The 26,472-nt window shown below is 41.9% G+C and overlaps 1 protein-coding gene across 1 annotated transcript in view; it reads left to right on the top strand.

Moving 5' to 3' along the window:
• LOC129420327 (uncharacterized) overlaps nt 1–26,472 on the top strand; it is a 29,602-nt gene that overhangs the window by 2,157 nt on the left and 973 nt on the right. The window contains exons 5-13 of the mRNA XM_073867210.1: nt 13,245–13,658; nt 13,948–14,340; nt 14,422–14,490; nt 21,590–21,979; nt 22,128–22,550; nt 22,696–22,815; nt 22,890–23,074; nt 25,900–26,057; nt 26,164–26,409. Coding sequence (XP_073723311.1) covers nt 13,245–13,658; nt 13,948–14,340; nt 14,422–14,490; nt 21,590–21,979; nt 22,128–22,550; nt 22,696–22,815; nt 22,890–23,074; nt 25,900–26,057; nt 26,164–26,409 — 2,398 coding nt within the window. The remainder of the gene's footprint in view (nt 1–13,244; nt 13,659–13,947; nt 14,341–14,421; nt 14,491–21,589; nt 21,980–22,127; nt 22,551–22,695; nt 22,816–22,889; nt 23,075–25,899; nt 26,058–26,163; nt 26,410–26,472) is intronic.

Below are 26,472 nucleotides of genomic sequence, written 5' to 3'. Positions count from 1 at the left end.
GTAAAAACGATCGTACGAATCATCTTAAAATTATGGGCCGTTTCCCAAAAGCTTTGTAACTTAAGTAGCACTTGAAAATCATCGTAGATCTACGAGTGCTCTGGAGTAATCGTTCATTCATAAGTGCATCGTAAGACAACAGAGTTACAAGGTCACCTGCAGTAGAACCAGCAAATTGCACTCCAGCAATGACGATAATGTAATGTTTTAAATCTATATTGATTTATTGGGTTCTTCTTTGTTTATTTGTTTAAATTACTTTAATATAATATATTTAAAATTAAAATGATAAATAAAATTTAAATGCTAAACATAAATTAATAAAGAAGGAAAACATATTTGGTACATTTTGGTAAAAGTTGGTACTAGCGAATTGATAAATGGTTCCTACCAATTGCTTCTAATTAATCTCCAGTAAAAATAACTGTTTTGAAAAGAAATGGCATCCGATTAAGGAAAGCAAATAAGTAAGGTACAATGCAATAATCCCTAATAATAAATAAACATAGATAATAAAAAACTGATAATAATAATCTAAACTATACATAAAATGCAGAAGGCATTTCGCAGTGGGACGAGTCCTAACTAAATACGGAAAAGTATATTTCATTATGCACAAATTATTAAAACATTGTAATAGTTTTAAACAAATAATTGTTTAAACAATAATGAAAAATATTATAAAAAAAACGTTAGTGCACATCAGCTGAAGATCATTAGCCTAAACAAGCTTCTGCAACAAATTCGAGTCATTCTAAATGTGACATTTCAGCACTTGACAAATGGATAGCGACTCGTAAGTAGCACTTAAAACCCAGCTGCGAGCGATCGTTTCACGTGCATCTTTGGGAAACGCACGTAAATGAACAACGAGTGTTCGTTAAGTAGCTCGTAGAAAGCGCTCTTAAGTGCTAAGATCAATCGTTATCGGGAAACCCAGCCCTGGGCCCAGTTCCCTGATAACGTTCACTCTAAGCGTGCTAAGAAGATTTAGAAAGATATATCTTAGCAAAGTTGTTTATGTTCCTAAGTGTGTTCCCCGAAGTGTCTCTTAGGAAGTTTCTTAACACGCTGCCTCTAAGTTCAATGTAACAATGGCGCTGTCCCAAGTGAAGGTGCTAAATTATTTGCGATTGATCGCTCAGGGATCGATTTTCCACTTCACGCGATTACGGCGTTAAGAAAGACAACACGTTCTATACAAATGGAACATTACTCAAATTATTCCAGTAACATTTTTTTAAACATAGTTTAAGTTATCCGTAAAATAAAGACTATTAATTAAATTATCAAATTGTCAGTAAAACGGGTAGATGAACCGGGTATCCCTCGCTAATTATCCACCCTCCTTATCCCGTTGTGCCACTTGTGCCGCTTTTTGACATGAGTTTAACAACTTTTAAAAATGATGTAATACACTTTTATACTAATGGTAAGGTACTTTACAAGAATTGATTGGCAAGCAGAAGCAGCAGCAGTTACTTCTGTTTAATGTGGTATTGCTGGCCATTGTTTTCAAAAAGTGGACTTTTTTGCTGTTTTTCTCCTCCTTTTGTATTTAATTATGAGCAGGGCCGTATGCAGGATTTTACAAATATGGAGGTCCAAACAGTATAAGTATTTTTAAACCAAATAATCAAATAACTATAGATTTCAAGGCAGAAGATTTGTGTTGGTCATTAGGAATACATTGTAAAAAATATATTACCCTCCTGGGCACACTGGGCTATGTCAGTAAAGTAAACATACAGTAGGCTAACTGAATATAGGTTCATTTAAGTGAATTAAGTAAAGACTATCAATCAGGGCCGGCCCTGGGCATAGGCGGAATAGGCAAATGCTAAGGGCGCCGCCGACCCCTTGGGGCGTCTGTGCGCCCCAATTTTTTTTTAATATATGTATAAACATTTAACTATAAATATTTAATTTTGCACAAGAAAACACCAGTTATTAATGAATTATTAGTAGCATAGTGTCTCGGAAGATCGTGCTTGTTAAATAGCTCTGTGGCTATACTCCACTGAAGCGGGAGTTTAAAATATAAACCCAGAATTCAGCGAACGTCAATAACAAGAAAACGAAAAAACAATCAGACCGTGACGCAGAATTTACATAATGTTACACAGACCATGTTTAAATTGCAATGTTTCTGGACAGAAATACCAACTTTGGTATCACTTTGTTTGGTATTAATAAGCTGCGCATTGGAGTACTGGCCGCGGTGCTGTTGCAACCCTATATCACGCAAATACGTGACTATTTCACGTATGGACCAACGTGAAAATATCACGTTTTCCGGTTTTGAGCGTGAGCATGTCACGTTTTCTGTTTGTGTCACTTTCACGTTTTGGTTACTCAACTTTTTTGTCCTATTTTCTAATCCTTTTTGTCGCTTCGGTTTAGGGTTAGATTTGGTGCTTGTGTTATATGTCACTTTGGGGCGGTTTCCCGGACCAGGATTAGCTTAATCCAGGACTAGGCCTTAGTTTAATTATGAAATATAACTAGTTTTAACAAATATCCCTTACTAAAAACATTACATGTGTGCATTTTGAGGTTAAACAAAGGGCACTGATGTATTTTAAGAAATGTAAGTGCAAGTTGTTTTCTGTTTGGAGAGCTCTTAAAAGTGTTTAAGTCTATGAGTAGTCTAATCCCTGTCCGGGAAACCGCCCCTTTAAGTATTTGTCACTTTAAGTATTGGTTTATAAAAAAAAGATACAAGACTTATTATTTTATATTTTCTAAACGTTAACCAATTGTCACCTGACGTTGGGGTTAGAGTTTGTTTAGTTAAGGATGTCATTTTATGTAAATCTAACCCTAAACCGAAGCGACAATGGTAAGAAATTAGGACAAAAAAGTTGAGTAACCAAAACGTGAAAGTGACACAAACAGAAAACGTGACATGCTCACGTTCAAAACCGGCAAAACGTGACATTTTCACGTTGGTCCATACGTGAAATAGTCACGTATTTGCGTGATATTAGGTTGGCTGAAGACGCGCTCGGACGGAGTACTGGTGGCAGCACAGATATTTACGTGCAACCTATTGGAAACTATTATTCGTTATTATATAATTATTATTCGTTATTTTACTTTATTACTTCCACTTAAGAAGAGTTCTGCACTTTTTATTTCAATATTTCTCTTTATATAAATATTATTTTGTACTTAAATATATAATTTCGTTATTTTACTAAGCCAACGAACTCATCTGCGCTTTCCGATAGGTTACACGTAAGGGGAAAGTAGCTTTCTTCCCCTTGAGAAGAGTTGTGCACTTTTAAACTTTTTTTTAAAAAAATATCTCTTTACAAATTTTTTTTTCTTCTATTTAAAAGCTATAGTTTCGTTATTTTACTAACCCAACTAATGACTCCTCCGCTTTACAGCAGCATCTGTGCATAAGTGCCCCCAGTACTCCGTCCGAGCGCGTCTTCAGCACTGCGGGGAGCAGCCAGCACTCCAATGTGGAGCTTATTAATACCAGACCAAAGTGAACAAGTTAGTATTTCTGTCCAGAAACATTGAAATTTAAACATGGTCCGTGTAACATAATTTAAATCCCGCGTCTCGGTCTGATTGTTGTTTCCGTTTTCTTGTTCTTGACGTCCGCTAAATTCTGGGTTTATATTTTAAACTGCCGCTTCAATGCAGTATAGCCACAGTATGCGTGCGTGCATGTGTTTCCAAAATATTTTCAAAACAAAGAAAAACAAGACAAAGCTGTGCAGTTTGTTTCTGCATAAGTTTATGAACAAAATGATTGGAATTGTGATTCTGTGATTCTAAAGGGCACCAGGTGAAATCTTGCCTAGGGCAGCAAATTGGCCAGGGCCGGCCCTGCTATCAATAATTAGTTTATTAAATTAATTCACAATATGCACATACTTATTATACACTTAATATGCTGAAATACAACATCTGTAATGCAGTGGTGGAACTAGAATTTTATAAATGGGTTGGCCAAGGATATAGGGGGTCCATATCCCATTAAAGGGAACTGGAATTATTAAAAAAGTATACATTAATCTACGATTACTTCACATTACCCCACATTAGATAAATATTCTTCTTGCCCTTGCTCAATTTAGAAATGTTCACATCTGATTTATTGTCTGTTAATAAAGCAAAACGCTTCATATTGTAGCCAACTGCAGTAACTTTAGTAAAAGTTGTTCAGGAAATCAAAATTCCATCATAAACCTTTAACATACTTTAAATAGCAGAACTCAACACTATAGGAAGAAGTTACTTAATTAACTTTAATGACTTCAACAGGTGCTGTTTATTAAGCTTTAAGACCGAATGAAATAAAATGTTTAAGCCAAAAGCTGAAAATGGGCTCACTTTATGCACACGCTACCGGTGGATGAAGCGTTGTAGCGCGCATCTGATGCATCACGTTTTCAAGTTCAAGCAGCAGTCCAGTACAACACTAATCAATATACAGTACAAAGATCTCTTCAAGAATTAAAGGGTGGCGTCGAATTTTGTTAAAAAACACGCTGAATAACGGGAAGTGATTTACTGGATGGAGTTAAATCAGCTCATTAGATTTGGACAACCATCTGGCTCAGCTGCAGTAATGCTTCTTGTCTTGTCACCTTGACAATCACTGCGTTTCATATTTCTCGTCATTAAACTGATGTATTATAGTCAGTGTTTGATTACTTACATCCTTCTTGCACTTCCACTAACTGCGCATCTGACCTCTGTGTTGCACCTCTGTCTGCCTGGTTTGATTTGATTGGTCATCTCTGTATCATTTTTACTTTACCTTACTTAATGGGGAGCAGCGCAGACCTGTTGGCCTGTGACATCACACTACCGCAAGATCTATTTACAGTTTTTTCCAATTGCTAACACACAATTTTGCAAACTAGTCTGGTTTTATCAAAAAACTTAACACAATTTACAAAACCACACACCCAAATAGCAAAATACCACATATATCCTGCAAAATGAAGCACTCCAATCTAAACTACATATAACATTATCAAAATCAAACTTTGACACAAATTGGAACACACTTCATTCATATTACCAGATTTTTGTCTAACCAACTACACACAGTTGGGCATAATGAAAAGTGCACTTTTCTTTAGTATGCTTTGCCATAATACTAAAATATGTATTAGATTGTTCGCATGCACAGAAATATTTGCAGATACACACACATGCTGTTGGATTTTTTAAATTTTTCACCAAACAAGTCACAACGCCTCGTCGACATCACAGGCAATATATTCCCTTGCCAGACATCGAGGGAAGAAGCGCCTTCAGCGCCTTATCCATCCCTAAATTGCACCAACATCAATCCCATCACATGCCTTTTCCATAGCCTGCAAAAGAGGCATGGGCACAAACGGCTGGTGGTCATATACCTTCCATATAACTCTTCTATGGGGTTCAAAAATGGCAAGTATGGTGGGAGGTATTGCACGATAAATGTTTGGTAGTCAGCAAACCAGTTTTGGACTGGGGCTGCACGATAAAAGCTCACATTGTGCCATACTACAACATACCGGTTTCTTTGGTCTGCATCATTCATACACTCTGATGGTATGAGAATGTTGTGGAGTCTTTCTAGAAATGTGAGAATATGGCTGTGTTGTATGGTCCAAGGTTGGCATGACGGTGGAGGACACCATCCATATTGGAGATGGCAGCACACATTGTGATGTTCCCACCACGTTAGCCAGGAACATCTATAATGGTTCTGTGGCCAATGACGTTCCTGTGGTCTTTTCTAGTGCTTACATCCTGATTGAAGTGTTAACAATTAACCATTCAGGTGTTTGGGCAGATGGCACATATATTGGCCATTTAGCTCGTGTAGTGTCATTTTGAATGGTAGTGTTTTGAAAAGGCAAACATGTGACTTTATGTCAGATTGTTGTGTCTTGTGCAGAGAACCGTGTTCAGTGCATTTAAAAAGTGCCATTGTGAATTGCAAAATGTGTGTAAAGCAGAAAATGTGTTTAGACTTTTGGAGACTTGAGAAGAGGTGTTGCTCTCTGTGTGTCATTTTAAATAGTTGTGCTGTTCATGTCATTTTAGTGTGTTAGCAATTGGAAAAAACTGTAAAAGCATACTGAGTCATTTACTGTTGAATCGGTCTCGCGGTGCTAAGACGACACATGCCGATTGAAAAGTGTATTGCGAAGCCGAAAATAATGTTTAAATTAATTAGCATTAAAACATTAATGTAACAATTGATTTCGTAACATTGAAACATTTAGAGCACTATTTTATTGATCTAAACGCATTGTCTAAAGCACATGGTGCACGGTCTAAACGGGCGTGTCCGATTCCACTTTTGAATATTTTAACAAAGGGAAAAATAGTATATATATATGTGTGTTTTGTGGGCGTAACATGCAATAAACCAATGAGAGTCTTAGCTCTCATCCCATTTAAAAGCAAGTTGTGCCTGGCACCATGTCTAATCCCTATTTAGGAAGCAGAATTTGTAAAGACCACCAGTTTAAGATTGATATTAAAAAAGTGTGTTGTTTTTATTTGTATTGAAACTGTTCTTTTTTTGGAATTAAAACCTTTAAAAGTCGTTTTCTTTCAGTCATGGAAGTAAAATTTAGCAGTCTTTTAATAACTGTAAATGAATGGATAGCCTACATGATCTGTGTTATCTCAAATTTTTTTTACAAATATGCAAAAAAAGGTTTGTACTCTAAAAATACAAACAAGAGATAAAGAGTTTACAAACGTGTGGAGAGCCTTCAGCACTCGGCGGTCCCTTGAGTGCTTTGAAAAGCTTTACTTTTCAAAAATTCTCATCTCATCATATCCACAGGTACAAATCATCATATACAATAAATCGGTGGGTAGCAAGAAAAAAAAACTTTTAAAAATAGATTTAATAGATTTTCATTTGTTTAAAGCAAAACATGTATTTACTTAGGCTACAGGTGAAGCTGCTTGTTACCCCTTCTAATGTCTCATAATCAATCGTCATTTATGTCCAAGAGACTCAATAATAATCTTTTAAATTTTAATCCTTTGATTTTTCATATTTTAAAATGTTTATGTGCTGCTGCAGATCCATGTGATAAGCAAACACATGTTTATATGTGCATATTACTTACGCGCCCCTTATATAGCAAAAACAAAATTTTAATTGCCTCAAATTAGCAATGCGCCAACAATGCGCCCGAACACACCTCATTTTCAAACCAGAAAGCCCATGGGTGCAAATGCATTTGCTCTTTAAACAATGTGGCGCTAAACGAAAATGATAATTGCGCCGGGTTGAAACTAGCAAAAGACACTTGCATGGCGGAGAGTATGATAGTGCCCTTAAAGTGTTCAATAACAAACGTTCTGGGTTTTAGACATAATTTCCGGATTGAGGTAGAAAATACAAAAATACGAGTTGTCTGGGAGGTATCAATATCCTGCATTCCAGACAACTCGGGTTTTGCCGAAAATCCTCCTTTGCGAATTGTATAACGATTTAAACGGAAGGAAGATAAAACAAACATGCATTGGGAAAATTAATAATTGCTTTATTTATAGTATATTTTATATTGACGTGTAAAACCATATTTTGGCAGATAATTTCTTTACTTTCATTGTTTCAGTTTGCCTGCCTGTTTATTCTTAATAATTAATGTCAAACGAACTTTGCTTGCTTGGACAGATGAACCCAACAGCGGACGATGAGGGGTTATACAAAAAGACTTTAATGATAAACAAAACAAAACAAATCCCACGTGAGGGCAAACAGCATTATACAACATATGACAGAGACTATACACTTGACTAACAACTAGACTAGATACTTGACTTGAATAACACACGACTGGAATAAACACAAACAGTACAAAATGATCTAGCACAGGACAAAAGACAAGAGGGGATTAAATAGGAAAAACTAAACAAGATAAAAAGGAAAAACAGGTGAGGGGAATTAACTAATTATTACAATAAACGGGGAGAACAAGGGGGCGGAGAGAAGAGACGAGACACAGAGAGCACATGACTCGATACACAAGAGGTGTGTTTGACATCGGCTGTGGCTGGATGTAAAGCCGAAAGTATACTAGGGACGTCCGCGTATGCGCGCCGTCCACATGACGTCATTTTCGTCATCAAGAGGGTCCACGGCCGGCCGCGCGGACCGTCCGCGTGCAGCCCAAAATTTGAGACCGCACGGACAGTGCGCGTACAGTCCACGTACAACAGCGCATCCGCGTGAAAATATTTAGACAGGGCACTCCACTATAAACAATTATACAAAGGAAATAGACAGCATTTGCACACACACTATCGTTTTTCTTCTTTAAATTTTACTTCTTCCAAGAACAGAAAGCTGTGGAGCATGTTTGTTTGATTCCTGTTCTCTGTTTTCTTGTTGTTTGTTCTAAACTGTGTTTGCAATGGTGGATCAGTTACTTTTCTTCACCTATCCTAATGTTTTAATGTACTGTAAATGTCGTCAAATCAGTGCTGCCCTGACAGCAGTGGCGGATGCAGAACGTGACATATGGGTGGGCATGGATTAAGTCCGGGTGGGCCTGAATCTATGGGTGTCACTTTTGAATAAGAAACTATAACAAGTCTATAAAATTCGTCAAAACTTCAGAACACTAATTTAAACAGCATACACACACACCCAAACTGCACGTCACATTTTTGACATTATTGATACTTTAAATTGTAATGCAACGTAACATTTATTAAGCCTTTTTGGTAAAAAAAAATATTTGGCTCTCATAGCCTACAAAAAAGAACCTGCACACAGAGACAGGAAATATAAATGAACCCCAAAAAAACGTATACTTTTTTAAATAACCTATTAAAGTGTTTAAATAAATACGGCTACTAAATGCTTAAAATGAAGCTTCTAACATCATATTCTCTTCATGCAAATCACTAAAAATATATTTTCGTTCTCACATATTTAAGTTAACTTACTAAATCAAGAAAGAAAAAGGGAATTGCTAGAATAATGTTAGACTCTGGGGTTAAACGAACTGACAAATAAATAAACATTTAATATACTTTTTGATGAGCACAAGAGCAAGCCAGAGCGGAGCAGAGGAGCGCGCATATCAGACGTGAACGAAAGGAATAATGGATTTAATGCTTTCACTTCATTTCGTGACAGTTTCACTTGTTAGTGAGGATAGTAATGGCTATGATGCCGAATTACATACAACATAATTACCTTACTAAATCTGAGAGAATGCAAACACATTACAATATTTTTTCCTCCGCCCGACGGCCAAGGCGCATCATTTTTTTTAGCCCGACAGGAATTCGCCATAGCCCGTAATGGACGTCGGGCAAGCGATTTTGCGAGGTTTGTTTTGTAGAAAGACTTTCTTTAAAGTGAATTTCGTTTTGTATAAATTGTATCTTAATATTAATCAATGTTTGATTAAACAATTGCCTCGATTTAATAAATAAGAAGCAAAAAAAGAACGTCTGTGGTGTGGATTGAAGTGAACCCACTATATTTCCGCAGCCAACACGTCTTTCTGCTTTAATGCATTTCTTAAATTAATGTCTCAATTACACAGTAGGCTTATAGGTTGTTATGATAGGCTATTTGTTGCTTAAAAGCAATAGGCTATATTGTATAAAGTGTAGCAATAAACGTGGCGTGACTTATAGTGCTGCTATATCGCTATATCAAACAACATCACTATGATCAGATGTTTTCTTTCTATTTTTTACCCCGCTGTCATATTTGTTGTGTGTTTATGTTATTGAGAGGAAAGCGCGCAGCACATATTTATAACGTGTTGTTATTCAAAATACGTTTACTTGCTTGCAAAAAGAGTTCTCAAAGTGATCATGGCTGAAAGCTGCTCGGGAATATTTCATTATAACGCAACATTCAACTGCTTTAATAGTTTTTAAATAGTTATCAGGCTTACTTATAATTTTACTGTTTTTAACATAACATGCAATAGATAAATTACATATACATATATAAAGGTATACCCTCCGCGTCAACATATTGACGCATGGTCAAGTGTCGTCAAGTATTGACGCCATGGGTGTGAGACCGTGTTAACATGTCTAACTATACAGAGTAGTATTTTTTACATTTCTGATTGGGCGGGCCAGCTGTCAATCTGGGCGGGCCCAGGCCCACCCAGGCCCGCCCATAGCTCCCCGCCTGCCTGACAGCCTGTTAGACTAATAATTTGATTAAGAAATCATTTGTATTGCGTATAGTGTCGAACGCGGCCATCCGCGTGTAGCCGCTGGGAGTATACTCGAAAAGCTGCGCGGACGTGTGCACGCGCGAGCCGGACGCGGACGCGGAAAAAAGGTATACCCCGGCCTTAACCGATCGGCGAGATTAGCCGCGTACAGGAAGGGAGGAGCTGAAAACAGAGACGTGAAGTCGGACCCGCCGTGGTTCTCGTAGTTTGCTGCATTTACGTCAGGCACAGCTGATCACGTGGCGTTTGCTTGTTTATCGCAATAAACATGATTTCTAAAATGTAAACAAAATAAAAAGTGAATTGTACTGTTTTGAATGTCCGTGTATGAGCATGAGTGGAACTGAAGAGGCATTTGTGCAACTGAGGGCGTGAATTATAAGAATAGTTACACCACACTCACGATCAATAAGGTGCCAGACAATAAAGTAGTCAATGAAAATAAAGACGTCTGCACACTTAAATCCTTAGCAGCAGGTTTTAATAACCTTTCCAAGCTTTCGGTCAAAAGACCATCTTCAGGTTATTAAAACCTGCTGCTAAGGATTTAAGTGTGCAGGCGTCTTTATTTTCATTGCAACTGAGGGCGTGAAAATAAACACGAAACACACGTGATTGTTGTCATGTGGTGAATCCGACCAATCGTGAATATAGTCCGTGCAGCTCCTCTTCGGGAAATGCGCTGGCTGACTCGGGCGGCTGATATCGAGTCGCTCTCGTGGTTCTTTAAAACCATGTGACACAGTCACGTGCCTGCAGCGCCAGCTCAAGTCAGAAAAAAATACTAACCGGAATGCACTGCTTCAAGTCAGCCGCCGATAAGTCTGCGCAGCGCCGCATGAAGTTGAACACACCATAGAACATGTGACTGTCAGAACCCTGCCATCATGACAAGACATAATATAAAACAAGACTCTATGGCAGGATCCTGACACTTGGTTGGGCTTGAGCCCCAAGTTCAAGTAACAGAACAGAGTTTCAAGTCAGCTCTAAAAGTACAAAATATCTGATTAAGCTATTACGTAGCTATTATACAATTTTTTTGGGGACGTTCTTGCGACCCGGTGGAAACCTGTCCATGACCCGGTACTGGGTTGCGGCCCGGTGGTTGGGGAACTCTGTTTTAGAGTAGTATTACATCCTTTATATCTCCAAAGAGTCAGATTTATAAAAGACAGATTAGCTTTACCGATTCTTTCTGATAATGTACGGAAAAATTCAGAAGGAGGAGTTACGAGCTATTGGAGGAGTGTCATGCAACACACTGGATAACTTATGATTCACTACATGTTCTTGTTGTTTATATAATATGCACTTACGGGCCTATTTCCAACATAACACAGAAGTTTACTTACCGCATGCAATTCATGAACCGGTTGGGACTTTTCAATGAAATCCAGCTTTCAACAAACACATGAGCAAAACAAAGCTGCTATCCGGGATAAACAAACTATATCCACTGTTTCCATAATGCTGGCTTTTCTCTCCTTACATCCAAAAACACACTTCTTCTTTCATGCCATTTTTGAGTCTTGATATAAAACAAAGCTACGCGTGAAGCCTGTAACTTAGCATCCTCGGTTCTCCCCCTCCCCCTGATTGACTTGTGGGTGTGGTTTTCCGGGGGAAGTGGCCATAAAAAGAAATGATACGTATAGCCTACCCCTGAAATGTCAGCTGAACCCGTATTTTAAAAAAAAACTAACCCTGGTGAAGTGCATTCATCACAGAAATACTCTGTAACACATCCAACTGCTTTTTTGACACTTTGCATTTATTTAGCATAAGGAGACCAACTCTAAAAGTCAGAATGCATGAAATATTCAGAATGAGGGGCAACCTTCTGAACTTTCTGATGAAGCCATTTGGAAGAAACTTAAACTGCACTTCATCAACAGGCTGCTAGAAACTGGCTCCAAATGGAGTCAATCACATAGACCCCCAACTTTACAGCAGAAATTAATATGTTTACAACCTGGGGCAAAAAGTGATTTTGGTCTATAATATAGCTAACTTTGCCATTCATGGCAACTGTGAGGGGGGTACATTTTTTGTCACAGTTAAGTCATTCGTTTAAATTATGTTCAGCCTTAAAGTTCTGCATAATTAAGGGGTGGCAGCTTGGCCATTTTCATTTATCGGGGTGTAACATGCAGTGAACCGTTTGCCAAGATGGACGACCGGCTCCGCCCACTTTTAGATTCAAAAACGCTCTTCAGAAATTTACTACTGAGGTCAAAGACATGTTTTATACAGTATGATTCAGACTCATTTAGAATGCACATGTCACATTTCGAGGCTGATGTTACTCATTCAGTGTTTGAATGCAGTCTCTGGATGAAACCTTTGAAGTGGGATGTAACCTCTTAAGTTTATTTATTTATATTCATTCCTCCAAATTCACACATTATTTTCCATCCTAAATATTACTCGAAATATGAATTTGTATGTCCTTCATACTGTTGAAATGAATATCCTTTAAGTACCTGGATGGTCTACTCTTTCCAGTGAAAATTTGCTTGCACACGAATGCAATCCACTGCCAGTGGGAAGACAGATATGTGAAGCTACACTAAAAAAAAAATTATATTATTATTAAAATTATGCGTTCAGGACTTGGTCTATGTCACTGTTTTCAAACATCAATACAAAGTTTTTCATGTTTACCTTTAATGTGCCTAGAGGTGTTAAACACAATGCACATATGAACTTGCTAACAAGAAAGCCTATCAATGTGTTTTTTATGTTATTCTTGCTAATATGTTAACGTAAGACAAAGAATAATTGGGCTGTAAAATCTTACTGTGTACTTTAGATAGGGTTTATACCATTTCCATTTTCCACTCTAAATATATGTAAAAATATTTAATTCTCACATCTATCATCATAAACACAATGACTATGAAAAAGTGGATTATAAAAGATTGTAGTTTATACAGCTCAAACACTATTTTGTACAGTTTCAATGTCCTATTGTTTGTGGTCACTTTAAAGAGTCAGTGAGTGTTTATCCTCTCATGACTTTCATTCTGTTCTCAGTATCTACAACAGTCAGCTCTGACCCATGTAATAATTACAACGTTATTGATGACTATTGGAGAGACATGCACCAAAACTCATACCAGTACTATGGACATGATGACACAACTGTTGAGTGGAACGGCTGGTATCGAATGTATTTAAATGGAGAAAGTGCTCAGATGTCTGAATGGTGTGTGACTTATGTGGGATGTGGTGGTGAAACTGGACTGTTTCTTAACGGTTCTCATCCAAGAATTGAGGATGGAGTGGTGACCCGTGAGGTTGCTGGAAGCAGTTTGTGGTGGTATTACTACAACCAGTGTGGTCAGTACAGCTCCAACTCCATCCAAGTTAAAGCCTGTCCAGGAGATTATTATGTCTATAAACTCGTCACACCAAATGTGTCACTGTCAATGCCTTCATACTGTGCAGGTAAATATCGATAACTCTTGTGATGTTTAAATATATTTTTTACCAGTATGAGGAGTTAAGTGTGCATCAAAAGATATAAAGTAAACCACAATGAAAGATTTTCTGAATTTGTCAAGCAAGTACAGTACAGACAAAGAAATTGGCCAGTTAGCTTTTTGTTTCAAACAAATAATGAGTATCAGTTAAACATACATCATGTGACCTGTGTGTTGTTATGTGTATTTATAATATAAATGAATTCTAAGGATTCTAATGGTGCTTTTACTAACAACTCTTTTCTTCATGTCAGTTGCATTCAGCAGCATCAACAATGATCCCTGTTACAACTATGAGTCTTTGGATCGTCCCTGGAGAGCAACAACAACAGAAAGTGGATTATACGTTTGTGATGATAATTTCTCCTGGAATGGCTGGTACAGACTTTATCATTATGGGATGAACATCCAAATGCCAGAGAGCTGTCCTAATACATCCAGCTGTAATGCAGGCCTGAGTCTGTCTCTCAATGGTCCTCATCCTCAGATAGAAGATGGAGTGGTGATCCGTGAGGTCTGTGCCTCATATTATTGGGGTGCCTGCTGTGATTACAAATCAAAACCCATCAGAGTTAAAGCCTGTCCAGGAAATTACTATGTCTATGAACTTGTGAAACCATTAAACTGGTGTACGGGATACTGCACAGGTAAGACTTTTCCCATTTCCTACATTTTTCAATTGCTTCAAAGTTATTATAGTGTTGTCTAAAATTGCTTTTTTTCTGTAGATGTTAGCACTACTTCAGAGGTGATTTCCACAACTCCAGCTATATTTACTGGATCCACCACCACTCCGGGTAGGTTTCAATAAAAATCATGTGTAATGTAGCTTCATGCACGCTAGTTTTGACTGCATGAGTTGCAATGCGATTTTAATACATCCAAAAGATGTATTAAATGTCAGTATCGATTCGTCAAGTTTTATATTAAGGGATTATGAACTGCAATATTATTTTTTCCGTTTTATAATGCATACTGATAGGTGCAGATCGTCTCGGTTACGTATGTAACCCTCGTTCCCTGAAGGAAGGGAACGGAGACATCACGTCGTGACCGACGAATTGGGAACCGCTTCGCGGGTGACCTATCTACTTCGAGAACTATCAGAAACGCCAATGAACTTGGCATGCAGGTATTTGCATAATGCCGGCGCCGCCCCGCCAGGTGTGTATATAAGGCGCAGGTGCATAATACCTAATCAGCTATATTATTGCTGAGAAGCCGAGCAACAGTGCCCGGCCTGAACAGCAATGGAACAGCAAACTGTGGCGACGGGACGTGACGTCTCCGTTCCCTTCCTTCAGGGAACGAGGGTTACATACGTAACCGAGACGTTCCCTTTCAGTCGGTCACTACGACATCACGTCGTGACCGACGAATTGGGAATCCCTACCAAAACGCCACTGCAGCTGAACCCTTCCAGTGCTTGCAAAAGCCCTCCGCCCTCCACATAAGGGGCGGAACCTAAGGCGAAATGCAGAAGGCCGGTCACTACCTGTTCCTTAACCCACGATAGTGAAGCAGCGAACTGGGAGAAGCGTCTAAACTGAGCGGAGCTAGAACACTGCGGAAGCCATCCCCTAAGAAGGTTAAATGGATGACATAAAAATATATGAAACAACCGACAGGTTGCTCAAAATAAAGTCTCTGAACAATACATGGTATGTTGAGAGATGCAGAGCAGGCTCTGCTAAGGAAAAACGTGGAGGATTAGAACCCCACGGACTATACACACAAATGAACCCCACGTAGGGGACAAATGTGGACGCCTAGCCTACACAGGTTTACAGAGTATACATCAGTGATAGGTTGACAGCGGATGCTCCGCAACACCAGCTATCAGGGCGGTGGAGGAGAGGCAAAAACAGTTTTTAGACGTTTTTGCCCCGATGGCCTTCCATAATGGTGCAAATGTGCAGCACCAAAATAGAGGCTCCAAGCCGACACACGAGCCGACCCTCGGCATTCTTAACTAGTTAGTAGAAAGAACCCGAGTGGAAACCGGTTCGACACGAACACTATAGAATCTTGTGAACGTATTAGGTGTCGCCCAGCCTGCAGCTCTACAAATATCTGTTAGCGAGGAACCGCGAGCCAGTGCCCAAGATGATGCCACACTGCGTGTAGAGTGGGCACGTAAATTAAATGGACAAGGCACATTCTGCTTTTGATATGCAAGGGCTATAGTATCCACAATCCAATGGGACATCCTCTGCTTGGTGACAGCTTTTCCTTTCTGCTGACCACCGTAACAAACAAAGAGCTGATCTGAGGTCCTAAAACTTTGCGTCCTGTCTATATACACACGTAGTGCACGAACAGGGCATAACAAAGCCATGGCTGGTTCTGCCTCCTCCAAAGGCAGTGCTTGGAGATTCACCACTTGATCTCTAAAAGGAGTGGTGGGAACTTTGGGCACAAAGCCGGGCCGGGGTCTCAGTGTTACGCTGGATGCAGCCGGCCCGAACTGAAGGCACGATTCATCGACCGAAAATGCATGAATATCCCCTATCCTCTTAACAGAAGCCAAAGCAAGGAGTGTTAATGTTTTCATTGTAAGAAATTTAACACTCACACTATGCAGAGGCTCGAATGGGGCTTCCTGGAGTGATTTCAGCACCAAGGACAGGTCCCAAGGAGGAATAGAGGGGGGACGCGAAGGATTCAGTCTTCGAGCGCCTCTGAGAAATCTAATGACTAGGTCGTGCTGACCCACTGTTCTACCGTTTACGGGTGAATGGTGAGCTGATATCGCAGCGATATCGACTTTAATCGTGGATGGTGACAGCCTATTCTCCAAACGACGCTGGAGATATAAAAGCACAACACTAAACGGGCATTCTCGGGGGTTTTCACTTCGGGAAGAACACCAGTCGACAAACAGGTTCCATTTAAGCGCGTAAGCCTGTCTCGTAGACGGCGCTCGCGCCGCAGCAATAGTGTTAGATACCTCTTGCGGTAAATCACTCATATCCTCCGTGCCCCGTCCAGAGACCACACATGGAGGTTCCACAGGTCGGGGCGCGGGTGCCATAATGTGCCCTCTTGTTGAGAAAGAAGGTCCTTCCTCAGGGGAATCTTCCACGGAGGGGCTGTCGCGAGGAGAGAGAGTTCTGGAAACCAACTCCTGGTTGTCCAATACAGTGCCACCAACAGCACGCTCTCCTCGTCCTCCCGGATTTTGCATAAGGTTTGCGCAATGAGGCTCACCGGAGGGAACGCGTATTTGCGCATGTTTCGCGGCCAGCTGTGTGCCAATGCATCCACGCCGAGCGAGTCGTCGGCTAGTGAATAGAACAGGCGACAATGGGTCGTCTCTGGGGAAGCAAACAGATCTATCTGCGCATTGCCGAAACGTCTCCAAATTTGCTGAACCGCAATGGGGTGGAGTCGCCATTCGCCGGGACGCGCAGCCCGGGAGAGCGCATCCGCCTCTACATTGAGCGTGCCCGGGATGTAAATGGCACGAAGAGACCTCAAATTCTTCTGACTCCAAGTGAGGAGGTGACGGGCGAGATGCGACAGGTGACGCGAGCGTAAACCGCCTTGACGATTGATGTACGCCACGGTCGCAGTGTTGTCTGTACGAACTAATACATCTTTGCCCCGTAACTCGTTGCTGAAACGGACGAGCGCAAGATATACAGCCCACATTTCCCGGCAGTTTATGTGCCAATGCAGCTGGGGTGTCGTCCAGACCCCCGAAGCCGCAAGCCCATCGTACGTGGCCCCCCACCCCGTGTCTGACGCATCTGTGCATACTATCGCATGCCTGGAGACCTGTCTCAGAGGCACACCGGCTCGGAGAAACGCACGGTCTGACCACGGAGTGAAAGTGCGACGACACGCAGGTGTAATGGTAACACGGTGAATGCCGCGCAGCCACGCTCTCCTCGGGACTCGATCGTGAAGCCAATGCTGAAGCGGTCGCATATGAAGCAGTCCGAGCGGAGTTACAGCTGCGGCTGCTGCCATATGCCCCAAAAGCTTCTGAAATTGTTTCAGCGGGACCGCGCTCTTGCTCTTGAATGTATTCAGGCAAGTCAGAATCGACTGTACACGCGCTTCTGTTAGACGAGCTGTCAAATCGATCGAGTCCAGTTCCATACCGAGAAAAGAGATTCTCTGCACGGGGCAAAGCTTGCTCTTTTCCCAGTTGACCCGAAGACCAAAACGAGCGAGGTGTTTTAAAGTTAAATCTCTGTGATCGCACAGCGTCTGACGTGTTTGAGCTATTATTAGCCAATCGTCCAGATACGCGAGAATGCGCACACCTCTCTCTCTCAGGGGTTTTAAAGCCCCCTCCACTACTTTGGTGAATACACGGGGTGACAGAGAGAGCCCGAATGGGAGGACTTTGTACTGGTATGCTCGCCCCCCGAACGCAAAGCGGAGAAACGGCCTGTGTCGGGGGAGAATTGATACGTGAAAGTACGCGTCCTTCAGGTCGATAGATGCGAACCAATCGTTTGGACGAATGCATGTAAATATGCGTTTGGGCGTCAGCATTTTGAACGGCATTCTGTGAAGTGCACGGTTCAGCAAACGCAGGTCCAGGATCGGTCGCAAGCCGCCGCTTTTCTTGGGTACAATAAAGTAAGGGCTGTAAAACCCCGACCTCATCTCGGCTGGAGGGACCGGCTGGATCGCGTCTTTCGCCAATAAGACAGCGATCTCCGCACGGAGGACGTGCGCATCGGCAGCTCTCACCGTAGTGAAACGAACGCCGGAGAATTTGGGGGGACGCCGGGCAAATTGGATCGCATAGCCGAGACGAATCGTGCGTAAAAGCCAACGCGACGGGCTGGGAAGCTGTTCCCACGCCCCCAGATACCGTGCGAGAGGGACTAAAGGCACGATCGGTGTACCCGCGGCGGGCGCAACGGAGGTGATCGCCGGTGTGTGCGTAACGGCCGCACCGACAGCAGTGTTGTGTGTGATAACACTCACCTGAGTCCGTTGCTGGGTGGTTGAGTAAGGGAGGCTCTGCTGAAGACACCTCACACCACTCGATGCACCCTCTGGCGAAGGAGGAGGGAGACGATGGGTTATGAGCCCGTAGCTGTCTCCTACCGGCTGAGAGCGCGGTGGGGTTATGAGCCTGTGCGTCGCTCTCGTTCTCCTCTGATGAGTCGGAGAACGAGGGGGGGTTATGAGTCCGCTCGTATCTCCGGAGCTCATCTGAAGACCTAGAGATGGAAGTGGAATTCGCTCTTTTTGTGGATTTGTGGGTGCCGACTGAAAAGTCGGCGGAACAGAAAAATGAAACAAAAGATTCCCCAACCGGCCCTCCTCCGGTGGGGGGAGTGGTGCCTTCACCATCTCCCGAAGAGCGATCCCCTCCATCTCTAGGTCGCCCGTCTCAGGGCCGCGTTGTTCTTGTTTTACCACCCGTTTAAGCGGGCTGAGCGGGCGGGGCGGGCTGCTGACTACCCGTTCCTCGCTTCTTAGAAGAGCCCCGGGGAGGAACGGAGGCGGCCGCCGCAGGACGCCCTCGGCGAGGAGCAGGCTGAGGCGCCGACGTGGATGGGGCAGGCGCAGGACGCTTCCGACGTGGCATGATCTGAGCGATGGCCTCAGTCTGCTTCTTGGCCGCGGAGAATTGCTGTGCAAACTCCTCGACCGTCTCGCCGAACAGGCCGGTCTGGGAGATGGCGTTCCTGGACTACCAGGGTAGACATCGCACGCCCGACGGCGCGTGCGGTGACCTTGGTCGCACGAAGCGCCAGATCTGTAGCCGCACGTAGTTCAGAGAACTCCGCCGAGTCGTGACCTCCCGCGTGCAGATCCCTCAGAGCCTTAGCCTGGTGGACCTGCAGCAATGCCATGGCATGCAGGGCAGAGGCTGCCTCCCCACAAGCCTTGTAAGCAGCACCGGACAGCGCCGAAGACTGCTTACAGGCCCGTGAGGGGAGAGTAGGCTGGTCCCGCCAGGAGGAAGCGACACCGGCCGGACACAACTGCATCGCGACCGGGCGCTCCACTGACGGGATACCAGTGTACCCCTTGGCATCTCCACCCTCGAGAGAGGTGAGAGGTAAAGGCTGATACGGCCGGTTCCGGGCGGAAAACGGGGTTTTCCACGACCGCGTCAGCTCTTCATGCACCTCGGGGAAGAAAGGCACTGGGGGCGAGGACTGAGAAGCCCTGGCACCCCCGAAGAACCAATCATCGAGGCGGGACGGTTCAGGTGGGGGAGGTTTAGTCCACTCCAAGCCGACCGCCTCCGCCGCCCGAGCGAGCATGGCTGCCATCTCAGGGTCGAACGCAGAAGCCGCAACCTGGCCCGAAGGCGGGAGCGGATCCGGATCGACGTCCGAGGCTGACAACCCCCCCTCCGACGTTACGGTGGACATCGCGTCAGGTGGAGGCTCGACAGAGCGCGAGGCCACCGTAGAACACGGGCCGCTCGTCTCCATCGGGACCTCCGCTGGCAACGGATCAGGGCGCTGGGAGCTACTGGACGAACCAGCAGACCGACCCAGCACCGTTATACGGAGGTCATCCTTCGCCAATCTGGTAGCTGCGCCCTTAGCAGCACCAGACTGGGAAGGCGGGGGCCGTTGCCGGAGGAACGACACCCGTCTCCACAAATCCGCTATAGTCATGCCCTCGCAGACGGGGCATGAGCTATCACGCAACGCTGCCTCTGCGTGCTGGAGCCCCAGACACGAGAGACAACGCTTGTGGCCATCCTGGGGGGCGATGAACACACCGCATCCAGAAACGGAGCACGGACGGAAATCCATCTTTAAAAAGACGACCCCGACCGTGACACGAATGAGTGGCTGTCTTTAAAAAGACACAAAGCTCAAACGTGCTGCTCTTTTAGGGAAATCACTCTTTTGTGCGAGCTGGTGAAACACACAGGAAGAGGCAAACGCACTCACTCGAACTCAAGTCCTAAAAAAAGAGACAGAGAGAGAGAGAAGGGTGGAGAAATACTGCGAGCCTCCGCTGAGGTGTCTTTGCCCAACCAACTTCAGCAAGCTGAGACTTTTCTTCCCAGAACAGGATCTACGAAGATCAGTTTTAGAAAAGCTTCTCGTGAGCAGATGTCTGCCGGCTTCGAAGCAATAAAGCTGATTTGGTATTATGCACCTGCGCCTTATATACACACCTGGCGGGGCGGCGCCGGCATTATGCAAATACCTGCATGCCAAGTTCATTGGCGTTTCTGATAGTTCTCGAAGTAGATAGGTCACCCGCGAAGCGGTTCCCAATTCGTCGGTCACGACGTGACGTCGTAGTGACCGACTGAAAGGGAACCAAAATGCACGAGTTACATCAGTATGATTTGGTGTGTTTGAGTTCCGCTCCATTATTCTCAAATCTCTCTCATGTTACTTTGATGTCATACCCCAATCGGTCTGCGCAGCCACATAAAGGCAAACACACATCTTTGTGAGACAGGCCACCATCGTACATCACATCCTTCTTGTGTGATTTTATTGACAGCTTAAAAAAAGTTAATGTGTTATATTTAAAATTGCTAAGCACTGAGGTGAATTAATGACTTGACGTAAGAGGTTTTCTTTGTAGCTCTGCTGAGCTCCTAGACCAGGGATGGGCAACTTCGGTCCTGGAGGGCCGGTGTCCTGCAGAGTTTAGGTCCAACTTGCCTCAGCACACCTGCCTTAAAGTTTCTAGTATGCCTAGTAAGACCTTAATTGGCTGCTTCAGGTGTGTTTAATTATGTTGAAGCTAAACTCTGCCTGTCCTAGACACATATCAGACAATCGATTCAATTGATTTGAATAATAATGAAAACATCTAATTTTGTTTTTCTTTATAATATACTTCATGAAAATGTTTTTCAATCAAATGTATGATATGCCAATTGCTCTGTTGTGACATCGAGTCTCTTGTTGAAATATAACTTTATTTTGATCTCAGGTGATCCATGCGTAAGTTATGACATACTGGACGACTACTGGAGGAACACAGAGAATTACTGGTATATGTATGGATATATAAATGAACATGATGACACTTTTGATAAACGGGACGGCTGGTATCGACTCTTCCTCAATGGAGTGAGTGCTCAGATGCCTGACTGGTGTTTTAGTTATATGCAATGTGGAGGTTTCAGTTCTCTGTGGCTTGCTGGTTCTCATCCTGGAGTAGAAGATGGAGTTGTTACTCGTGAAGTCTATGGCTCTTATTATGATCAGTGCAGTCGTTTCACATCAAACCCAATCCAAGTCAAAGCTTGTCCTGGAGATTATTATGTATACAAATTCACCAGACCAAACTTAGAAATCCCAGTCCCTTCATATTGTGCAGGTACATTCATCGTGTTTATAGACTTTATGTGACCTTTAAAGATACTGTAGCCTACATGTATTGTTTTTCTGAAAGCAATTTTATATCTGTATGCAGTATAATCAACATTTATTAATGCACTCTCTCTCTCTCTGTTTACTCATAATAGTTGTTTATAGCACTCCAAGTGTCGACCCCTGTTACAGCTACACCAGTCTGGATGAACCCTGGAGATCCACTGATAATTCTGTATATAACTACTACAATTATTATGAGCCCTACAACAACTACTTTAGCCCTTGTGATTATAATGTCAACTGGAACGGCTGGTACAGACTTTTCATCAATGGTCAGAGTGCTCAGATGTCAGAATCATGTGCCGGTTGGGGGATGTGTGGCACTTATTACCCACTGTTCCTCAAAGATCCTCATCCACAGCTTGAAGATGGAATCGTCAGACGACATGTCTGTATGTCTGGATGGAACGGCTGCTGTGGTTTTGAATCTCATCCCATACAAGTCAAAGCCTGTCCAGGAAATTACTACGTTTATGAGTTTGTCCGCCCAATGTTCTGTGCTTCTTACTGTGCAGGTAAACAATTTACTCATATGCACTTTCTGGGATTTCTTTCTTTCCTTAAACTTTATTTTTGACAAATGTATAGGACTCAGAATGTAAGACTGTATCTCTGTTGTATAAATTCATCTCTTTCATCTCCTCTCTGTTCTCCTCTCAGCTCCGACTGATCCGTGTCGTTCACTCAACTGTACTGAAGATGAATATTGTGGAGAGTTGAGCGGTGTTTACGGCTGTTTCTGCAAAAACAACCAAGCCAGATCTGATCCTGACTCTTTTGGTTAGAATCATTTCACAACATTTCTAATATTAAACTTTATTTCCTAATGCTGACAATCATTTTTTATCTTTCAGATATCATTGAAACCTGTGAGAGCAGTACAGGAAATATCTCTATATCTCGCTGTCAGCTCTTTGAAGCTGGTTTTTCAGCAAGCAACCTGCATCTCAATGATCCCAGATGCAGAGGAACCATCCAGAACGGCCGAGTGGAGTTTAGTTTTGATAACAATGGACACAACTGTGGTACAAATCTTATGGTAAGATTCAATATCTGTACAGTAGGGATGGGTGATTTTATTTACATTTGATGAAGTTATATCAAGGTGCAGTATGTATGTTTTAAATAATTCTTAGTTAGAAACGTCAAAGTGAAAAGTTGCAAAGTGAAATATCATCTGAATATTCAGATTTCACAATTATTTAACCAGTGAAATCATTTGAGAACAAGTGTCTTTTGTGAAGGAGCCATAGGCAAGAAATCCACAATAAAAATTCCACATAAAATACAATAGTAATAATAATAAATAGTAAATACAACAAACATTCAGAACAACAATAACAATACAAAACATCAAGCATAAAAAAATACATATTTACAGTGTATGTAAATATGTATTTCCGTGTACTTGTCTGAATTAAATGCAATGAGATAGACAAGTGTTTCCAGCAAGTTCATTCTGTTCTGAACACACAACGTTCTAGTGCTTGATTTACAAACTAATGATTCTTTTGAACCAGATTGTGTGAATAACATTAACTATTTAGTCACTAAGTGAATCACTCAGTGAATCCAATCTGATTGTAAAAATGTAAAAATTTAACTGTTTTACACAGTCAAAATTTTGAATAAACTTGTAAGATGCAAAAAACGTACAATATATAGAAAAAACCACAAATGTAACCACAACATCACAGGTGCCAGACACAGTATTAAAACCTGCAAATGAGACAGTACAAGTTCATACGATGGGCACTTTATATTGCCATGAGATTGGCTGCATTCGAAATCGTGTATTGTGACTAGATGAAGTACTTACTGCTTTATTAGTTAAATAGTACATTTTATATAGTATCAGTTGGGTACCGTATGAATACATTCTGGACATACTCATTATCGTCATGTAACCCATATGTTCTTTTACCTATGACAAATAATGTTTCACAACAACTGTGATCATAATTTACTCAAGTGTTGTTAAAATTACAAATAAACTGCAAGGAATTAATGCATTTCTACACTCAGATGTTAGCAAATCCCTTAGCGAATTATTCATAGCTCAGAGAATCATTCAAAGCTCAGTGAATCACTCAAAGCTTAGCGAATCATTTAGAGCTCAGCGAATCCCTTTAATATAGAAAACATCACAAAAGAAAAGACTTTAGCTGGGTTTTCTCCATGTTTTTACAAACAGGCTTACATTCAGTAAGACATCAATCTGTTAAGACTTATCCTCTGTAATCTGAATTATTGACTTCTTGTTGACTAAACTAAAGTTAATTATTTACTAAATTAAATTTAAAACAAAGCCTTTATGGAAGCTATAGTAAATGTTACTTTAATTCAGTTGACTACTGTAAGTAGATAAAAGTGGATCAAAGAAATATAATAAATATAAAATAATATATTATTAATTAAAAAATAATATAATATCTTGCAAGTTTATAATAAAATGACATTTACTTCTAATCGTTATTGTGAATCATTTACACATTGGGCCCTATCTTGCACGCAGCGCAATTGACTTTGTCAGTGACGCATGTACAGTATCATTTCGTATTTTGCACTGGCGCACAGCAGGGTTTTCCCTCCACAGACGCACGTCGGCAAACTAGGGAATGCGCTCCCTGGGCGGTTCAGCGCAAAAAAAGGAGGCGTGCTCCGGCGCAAACCATCCCTGATGCTATTTTGCAGTTTCAAAAAACAATTGCGCTACTAACAAAAAAAAAACTAGTCTAAAGTCAGTGGCGCGTTGCGCGTGGTTCATTATGCTATTTTAGGGGGCATGCTTGACCATAATGTATAGCGTGCCGAACACGCATTGCTTATCTAATCTACACAGATGCAACAGTTATTTTTGCAAATCATAAATTGTTACAATAAAAAATATTAATACATGAGATAAGGGAAACCATTATTGTGGTGAGCATTGTGGTGATAGTTGTTATGTATTGTGTGGCTGCGTTAAAAAATTCTCATGCAAATAACGATTAAAATATTTTCATAAGTTTGTTGTGTGGCTGTATTACGTTTATTTTATCTAAATAATAATTAAAATGTTTTCATAAGAAACCTTCATGTATATGAACTTGATTTGTAAGTGTACTTTGGGGTTGGACCTTGCTTGCGTTTCTTGTGTCCGATTTCAAAGCCCCCAAACCCTTTCAGCGGTGAGGGTGGACGCAGCGATGTCCTCCTGTGTGCCCGGCGTGCTCGACTTATGCTGGCAAGCTTGGGATCCGCCCGTCTCCTGACATCATTGTAGTGCTTGGCGCAGCTGATGAGACAATTGGGGCTATTTCCTCTCACGCCTGTTTAACCTACGCTGATTTGGGCGGGTTTCTCCTATCCCCATACAAAACAACTTCTCTGTCTTTGACTGCTCTTACAAGAACGTGGGTCTCCTCGGCTGTGAACCGCTCCTGGCGTGCGCCTGTCAAATCCGTCATAATAATAGCAACCCGCCATGGAACTTGCGCCCTTGCGTTTAAAGGGAATGTTGGATAGCGTTCTGATTGGTTTATTTGACGTTACGCCCAAACCACACCTATGAATAATGAACCTACTTCAGACCAACCCCTTATTGATTTGCGCCCGGCGCAAGACTTATTTCTCCCGCCGGGAAAATAGCAACAGCACCCAAGATCCGCCCACAAAGTCACTTGCGCTTTGCGCTTCAGACTTGCGTTTCAGATCGTTAAAATAGGGCCCATTATGTAAAACAGCTAGACTTTTTTGCCATCCCCTCAGCTTGACTATATTCAGTAGTTCATAGTTTACCACTGTGTGTTTTATTTGAATAAATGTTTATTATAGTTGATTGATTTGTATTAATATCTAAATGTACATGTTTGTAATCCACAGGCCAATGGCACTGATATCATTTATGAGAACTTTATTATGAGTGGACGTCAGTCATCTGGAGACGTCATCAGCAGAGAGAGAAATCTTCAGATATCTTTCAGCTGTGCTTACCCACAATTCCAAACACTTTCTATGATAGAAATCAACCCACTGGAGACGTGAGACTCCATGTCTACTTTGACACACATATAAAAGACAATCAATATACAAGAATGATACACAACTATATTGCATTATAACTGATCTATGTTGTTATTTTTCCAGCGTTATGCACCAGACCCTTCCTGCTGGTCATGGGATGTATCAGGTCCGAATGATCCCATATCATGATGTTGGGTTCTCACAGCCCTTCAATGGTAGTGTGAATGCAGACCTCAACCAGGAGATTTTTGTTGAGGTTCGTGTTGATGGGGTTGACAGTCGACAGTTGGTGACAGTGATTGACACATGTTGGGCTACACCTGTGAATGATCCAGATTACAGTCTGCGCTGGGATCTCATCACTGGAGAGTAAGAGACAAACATTTCTTTGTGTTTGCTGTAACGTGTTTAAAGACATTGAGTTAAATAAAT

This window comes from Misgurnus anguillicaudatus, chromosome 4 (assembly GCF_027580225.2).
Source record: "Misgurnus anguillicaudatus chromosome 4, ASM2758022v2, whole genome shotgun sequence".
Lineage (NCBI taxonomy): Eukaryota > Metazoa > Chordata > Actinopteri > Cypriniformes > Cobitidae > Misgurnus > Misgurnus anguillicaudatus.
The sequence above is the reverse complement of the archived record's forward strand: the minus strand, read 5'-3'. Positions and strand labels throughout refer to the sequence as shown.